This window comes from Caenorhabditis briggsae (genome assembly GCF_000004555.2).
Source record: "Caenorhabditis briggsae complete genome, chrI, whole genome shotgun sequence".
In the NCBI taxonomy this organism is placed as follows: Eukaryota; Metazoa; Nematoda; class Chromadorea; order Rhabditida; family Rhabditidae; genus Caenorhabditis; species Caenorhabditis briggsae.
Window position 1 is genome coordinate 11,751,687 of NC_013489.2, and position 7,514 is coordinate 11,759,200.

The 7,514-nt window shown below is 38.0% G+C and overlaps 1 protein-coding gene across 1 annotated transcript in view; it reads left to right on the forward strand.

Moving 5' to 3' along the window:
- CBG13644 overlaps positions 1–6,835 on the forward strand; it is a gene marked incomplete at both ends in the record, with an annotated part of 12,894 nt that extends 6,059 nt beyond the window's left edge. The window contains 7 exons of the mRNA XM_045241297.1: positions 288–689; positions 1,572–1,989; positions 3,172–3,696; positions 3,884–4,071; positions 4,824–5,120; positions 5,491–5,716; positions 6,611–6,835. Coding sequence (XP_045095218.1) covers positions 288–689; positions 1,572–1,989; positions 3,172–3,696; positions 3,884–4,071; positions 4,824–5,120; positions 5,491–5,716; positions 6,611–6,835 — 2,281 coding nt within the window. The remainder of the gene's footprint in view (positions 1–287; positions 690–1,571; positions 1,990–3,171; positions 3,697–3,883; positions 4,072–4,823; positions 5,121–5,490; positions 5,717–6,610) is intronic.
- Between the last annotated feature and the right edge of the window lie 679 nt (positions 6,836–7,514).

The window sequence follows — 7,514 nt, forward strand, 5'->3', positions numbered from 1 at the left end:
CAAACTATAAGGCTCTCTACAGTAATCTACAGTAATCAAACACCGTTCCATCAAATTTCAGACAAAGAAAATCGGAAAAATCGAAAAAGAATCTTCAAAAATAGCTGAAAACCCTAAAAAGGTCTAAAAATTTTGCAAAAAATCGAAGAAAAAATCAATCGAGAACTGAGATTTTTCGCTCTTTTTTAGCGATTTTTCAAGGGTTTGCAACTTTTTTTTCGAATTTTTTCTTTATTTTTGAACGTCCCTCTTCAATGGCCTAACTTCCCAAATCCCACATTTTCTAGGCCAGCACCATCTCGTGCCGCCGCTCCACCACCACGTCGTCAAGCCGCAGCCGCTGGTCCAGAAGTTCCCGGAGTGGATCCACGTCTTCTGGCAGCCGCTCTCAATGATAATCACGGTGATGGAGACGATGATGGAATAGAAATGGATGAGGAGCTGCTCAATGAGCTACACGGATTAGTTGGAGGGGGAGGATCCCCGGTGAAACAGGCTCCTCCTGTGCCTGTCCGTCAGGCTCCGCCCCCTTTGGGCGGTCCATCTGGTCCCGCTCCCTTTGGTCCCGCCCCGTCACTTGGAAACGAAAATAACAATTCGCAATTGAATCATTTACGACAACTTCATACTTATTACGCGAAGGCTCATAAGGCGGCGGAGCAAGGAGGAGAAGGAGCAAAAGCTAGGAGGTGAGGATTTTTTTTTTGAAAAATTAGAATTTTTAGGATTTCGGAATTTTTTTAATTTCTGAATTTTTGGAATTTCGAAATCGTGGATTTTAGAATTCCAGAATTTTAGAATTTTTGAAATTTTCGAACTTTTGTATTTTGTGAAATTCTGAGTTTTTGAATTTTTTGAATTTTTTTAAATTTTAGGTTTTTCGATCTGAAAATGCGACAAAGAAATTGTTGAAAGATTGGCTACAGTAATCCTACAGTATCCAGGAAGAGGATTACGGTAGTAGAAACCCAAGAAAACTACAGTAGCCCTCAAAAATGAGAATAGCTACAGTAACCTGGAGACTACTGTAACTAGTTACAATGTCCTTGTGAAAATGCGTCAAAGACAGGTTACAGTATATGTAGTCTACAGTAATCTAGAACCCAAAATACCTACAATCCAAAATTCGAAATTTTCAACTTTCACAATTTTTTGGTTTTTTTTTTGGGTTCCAGATTACTGTAACTAGCTACAGTATCCTTGTGAAAATCAGTCAAAGGCAGGATACAGTATAGTCTACAGTAATCTGGAATCCAAAAAAAACCTAAAAACCAAAACATTTCGAAAAATTGAAAATTTCGAATTTTGGATTTTAGGTATTTTGGGTTCTAGATTACTGTAGACTACATATACTGTAACCTGCCTTTGACGCATTTTCACAAGGACATTGTAGCTAGTTACAGTATTCTCCAGGTAACTGTAGCTATTCTCAGCTTTGAGAACTGCTGTAGTTTTCTTGGGTTTCTAACTACCGAAATCGTCTTCTACAGTAAAAGAAAACTACAGTAGCTCTCAAAAATGAAAATAACTACAGCAACCTGGAGACTGCTACAGTAATCCCATTTCTTCAGATACAAACGTGCCATTGACAAACTAGTCGAGCTCATTCGCTCTGTTGAGAAGGGAAAGAAAATCGATGAATCCGAAATCCCACCAGCACCTCCAAACTTCTCAACAGAGCCCCTTCCACAAGCTCCGCCCACTGCTCAACCGGCCCATCATCCACCGGCTCCGCCCATCCGACAAGCCGCCCAAGCCACGCCCACCTCTGAAGCTCCGCCCCCAATCCCACAGAGAAAATCGTCTGCGACACCATCAACCACATCCACGACAGCTTCAAAAGAACCCACGGATCCAAAGAAGGCGGCAATCTACCGTATCCTTCAACACCGTCGGAATCTCCACGTGGCAAATGGAAAAGCAGCAATTGCGGCTGGGGATAAGGATTCGGCAAAAGAGTCCGTGGGAATGGCAAAGGCTTTTGATCAGGTAGGAATTCTAAATTTAATGCTGAGCAATACGGATTCTGGAAAAATGAACTTTTGTCTGAAAATCGCTCAAAAAATAAAAAAAATGAAACAGTTCACATTTTTTCGTTTTTTGAAATTTAGAAATTCCAAAATTTCAAAAACTCAGAAAATCTTTAAAAAATTCATGAAAATTGGAAAATCAAAAACACGGAAACTCAAAATGTCTAAAATTTGAAATTTCAATAAATCTGAAATCTGAAAATTCTGAAATTCGAAAATGAAAAAATTCGAAAAAGTCAAGAGATCAAAATGATCAGATTTTCAGATATTTTAAAAATTCGAAATTCAAAAAAATGCTCAATTCCAATTCCAAAAATATGCTCAATTCCAATTCCAAAAATCATGAATTCAACATTCAAAATATCGAAAGTTCGGGATTTTAGAATTTCCAGAAAATTCAAATTTTGAAAAGAACAAAAAAATCTGAAAATCCAAAAAATCCGAAATATCGAAAAAAAAATCTGAAATTTGAAAAATCTTAATTTCCCAAATTTAGAAAATTGTAATAATCTGAAATTCCGATAATTTGAAAATGAGTATTTCAGAAATTCAAAAAAAAAATCCTAAATTCAGAAATTGAGCAAATCGAAAACTGAGAATTTCCAGAAAATTCAGAAAATCGAAAATTTAGGTTTTCAAAAATTCAAAAAATTTCAAAATTTTGATATTCCAGAAAGTCGAAAATTCAGAAATTCAAAAAATTCGACAAGTCGAAAATGCTTAAGAAACTTAAGAAATTCGAAAATTCGGCATTTAAAACTTCCACAGGTTGAAAACTAGAAAAATCAGAAAAATCAAAACATCAGATTTCCAGAAATTCGAGCAAAAATTAACACTGAGCAACAATGAAATTGCTCTTGCTAAGTTGTCACAATTTCATCGTTGCTCACTAGTCAGTGTTGATTTTTGCTCAATTTTCTGAAAATCCGATTTTTTGAATTTCTGAAAATTTGGAATATAAATTTTTAACTTAGACATTTTGATTTTCGAATTTTTCGATTTTTTAAATTCGGAATTTTCGAATTTTCGATTTTATGGTTTCAGATTTTTTTTTTTTTGAAATTTGAGATTCGAAATATCTGAAATTTTTTATTTTTTGAATTTCAGATTTTTTTTTTGTTTTAATTTCGAAAATTTGAAGGCCATCGTCGCTTTGAACACCGCCGCTGCCGACGAAATGGACATGAACGATGTGCCTCCTTCCCCACCACCATACCGTAAACCGTCTGCTCAACAAGCCCCGCAGGCTCCGCCCCCACAGGCCCCGCCCACGTCCAATGGCCCTCTCACATTTATCGGTGCTCTCGAACAACGACACGCTAGATATCAACAAATGGCACAAAAAGCGAAATCCGAGGGAAATGAGCGAAAAGAACGAATGAATACCCGGCTGGCTGGCCAGTACGCGGATGCGATCAAAGAGGCAAAACGAGGAAAACCAGTGAATATTGCTGAACTACCAACACTGCCAGATATGACTCCACTACCACCACAGACATCTGGACAGGCGGGAGGCCAGACAGGAGGAGGACATACTCATCCTAAACCACCACCACCACAAGTTGGACCATTGGCACCCAGTGGTGTAGAGGGAAAGAGCCGAAATTCAGCACAGTTGGAATTTCTACTCGAACGACAGGCGCAGTTTAAGCAAGCTGCTATTCATGTAGGTCCCTTTTTTTTCGATATATCGTAAAACCTGTATTAGAAGGGCTCTGAAATTGAAAAGCCCTCTTTTTCAAGGGCCCCTTCTAATTGAAGAGTCCCTCAAGTTCATATGCCCCCCTGGGAACCCCACGAGAAATAGAAGGGCCAGCCCTTCTAATAAAGGTTTTACGGTAAATTTATTCCAGGCGAAATCTCGTGGAGATGTCGAGACGGCGAAAAAGTATCTGATCGAAATGAAAGGATTTGATAAAATGATACAGGCGGCACAAGCTGGGCTACCAGTGAATATAAAGAACACTCCGATTCCACCACAATCGAAAACGGCATCGACGACATTGGAACCGAGGATTCAGGCGGCTGCCGCTTCGTCGAGGTGGGAAATTGAGAAGGGTTACTGTAGGCTAGACAACAATAAAATTAGAGCCAAAAGTTAAAATAATTCAATTGTAAAATTTGGAAAAAATCAAATTGAAAATCAAAAGGATTCCTGTAGGAAAAAAAAATTAGAAGGATTACTGTAGGGAAAAAATGTTTGAAAAGAGAATAATCACTGTAGGTTGAATTCCGTTTTTTCAATCGCTGTATGATTACGGTAGATGCAAATACTATTTTTAATTCAAAATCCGGAAGTAGGGTTACTGTTGTGTTCATGTGGAAAATAAACCGAGTGATTTTTTTTCCAAAAACCTGGGTATCACTATTGAGGAATTTACTGAAGCTTAAAAAAGGTACTATAGGATTTTTCGATCTATTTAGGATTACGGTAGACGCAAATTCGATTCAATTTTGAAATCGAAAAATTATTCGAGAGATTTTGTAAAGAAATAGGGATTACTGTAGTTGAAAATACTGTAGCCAGAAAAGAGATACAGTAGTAGAAAATACAATTCCGGGCTTTCAAAATCTCAAGCTCTCAGAATAGGGGAACGTTGGAATTTCAGAATTTTTGAAGTTTCCAAATTACACATTCTCAGAATTTCAGAATTTTAGAAATTTAGAATTACACGATTTCAGAATCTCTAATTTTGAAAGCTTCAAACGTTTATGATTAATGATTACTGTGGGAAAAAGTATACAAAAAATTAAAAGGATTACTGTAGGAAAACATATTTCAAATTTCTTCAGATCCGGCCTGGAAAATCGTGGCGAACGACTGGCTCTACTCGAAAAGACGCTAATCGAGCAAGTCCGATCGGCCGAAACGAACCAAATGAGATTCACTCGGCTAGGAGACGTTGGAAAAGTGCGACTATTCGAAGGATGGGGTAAAACTGCGAAACAAGATTTGCTTCTGGTTCGAGAGGTGGCAAAACGAGGACTGATGTTGCCCAAATTCCACTATGAAACTCGACAAATTCCATCGGCCGATTTGTTTCCGGATTTGGCTGAGGATGTTATCGAATTGACTGTTATTTCGTGCAGGTTAAATTTTTTTGTTTAATTTGAAAAGTGGCTGAAAATGGACCAAAAATAAGCCAAAAACGAGCCCTGTCAGAGTTCCTTTTAAATGCAAAATTGTTGAACCAAGTTGGATATAATAGAACTTTTCAATTACTTCCAAATAATACTATTTGGGATACTGTATCTTTCTATGAACAAAGTTACGAGCTATTAAGCTAGCTCAGTCGGTTTTTGGCTTGTAACTTTGCTCAAAGACAATTATACAGTATCCCAAATAGTATCATTTTGTATGGCTCGTCGAGCTCTATTGTATCCAATTAGGTTAATGAGAAAACATTGATTTTCGAAGGAACTAGAGCATTTTTTTACTCCCAATTCTCGCTATTTTCAGAGACGTCCCTCTCCCATCTGGCTACGAGAATCATCATGCCAACCTATTCGTAAAGTACACCTTCCCTCCAGTTGTCTCTGATCAACCACAAATTGGAAAAACGAAACTGATCGCTGGCACGACGTCTCCCCAGTTCTCAGAATCCGTTATGCTCAATATTGGATCTGGAAAATCGAGAAATAGCAAACTGCAAAGAGTTTTTAAGAGGGGTGGATTGAAATTTGAGGTAATTAAGGAACAGGGAGGCAAGTAAGGCTTCCATTCGGTCGGGAAATTCAGCCGACCGACCGACCGCCGGGCGAAATTACGCATTTGCGCGTCAACATTCCAGAGAGTGTTTGCGTACACAGTAGTGGCTTGGTGGCCTAACTTTCTCCAGCAAGAATCTTATAGGCTATCAACTTTTAGGCCTATAAATAGCCTAATATTTACGCTGGTGTGTTTTCCAGGTCATTTACTAAGGTGGCCTAACTTTCGCAAGTTGAGTTTTCCAGGCCACTATGTTAATATGACCTAGAAAACACACCAGATGAATATTAGATCATTTCTAGGCCGGAAAAGTCGGAGGCCTAGAAAATTCATCTCGAGAAAGTTAGGTCGCCAACTTTTTCAGCCTAGAAATAACCTAATATTTACGCTGGTATGTTTTCTAGACCATTTTAACACCATGGCCTAACTTTTGCAAGTTGAGTTTTCTAGGCCACTATTTTAATATGACCTAGAAAACACACCAGATGAATATCAGACGATTTCTAGGACATTAAACATGGTGGCCTAGAAAACTCAACTTCAGTCCCAAAAACGAGTGGTAAACACCCACTGATATTTTTTTGATACTCTTTGAAAACTTAAAAATTACATAAGGGTATATGTGATATTCACCTGCTGAAAATTTTTGAAAAATTGAGAAAAAAAACCAAAGGGGGGCCCCTTATTAAATTTGCACCTACTGATATTTTTGGAAAAATTGCAAAAATCACATAAGGGGGGACCTTTATCTGATTTTTACACCCACTGATATTTCGTCGGCCAAATTTTCAGTATCAGGGCCTGACTCAACTTGCAAAGGCCACCATCCTAGAATAGCCTTAAATCCAAACTTTCACTAATCTTTTTCCAGGTCTTCCAAAAAGGCGGATTCATGAGAAGCGACAAGCTACTGGGTGGTTGTGAATGGAAGCTTGAGAAACTCGAATCGAATGCTGAAATGGAAGAATCTCTTCCACTGAAAGACGGTCGGAAGGCGGTTGGAGGACTCCTCTCGGCGAAAATTCGAATTCGAGAACCGATTGGAGATGCGAAAGCTCAATCGATCACTCAGAAATGGCTCGTTCTGGATAATTGATTCTTTGCTCTTTTTTATGCTATTTTTTTTTGTATAATTGTCCCTGTGATTTCTTTTGATTTTTATTAGAATCTCCTTTTGAGATTTTTTTTATTACTCGGAATGAATAGAGTTTTATTTATATGTTTTTTAATCAAGAAAAATGATAAAAAATAAGATTTTCGGGAAAAATAGCACAAACATTTAAGAATACGGGTTATAAACGATTTAGGGACAATAAAATGAGCAAATTGAAAGGATTACTGTAAAAGGCGCCAGTGCGAAAACTACCGTACTTTGAGCCTATCTTCAATATATATTTTTTCAATTTTTCGACGATTTTACAGTTTTTTTAAAAATGTAAATCAAGGAAAAATGATTTGAAACGCTGAAAATATTGAAAACCCGAAGATAATCGTCGAAGTAATGAGAAAACAAAATTTACAATCGGCTCGTAGTATTATCGTTTTACGATAAAATGAACCTTGAGACGCAGACAGATATACATACAAAAAAATTCTCTGCGTCTCCACCGAATATGTGCTATTGTGGACTCGCACCCTCTCTGGTCTATGGCCTCAATCGTAAGGACTTCTGACTCACGACACTGCTGGAAGACTACACCTATACGCCTCATTTCGAAGCAACCATAGGCTGATCGATTCGGCGCTGGGCTCATCCCGTTTCACTCGCCGTTACT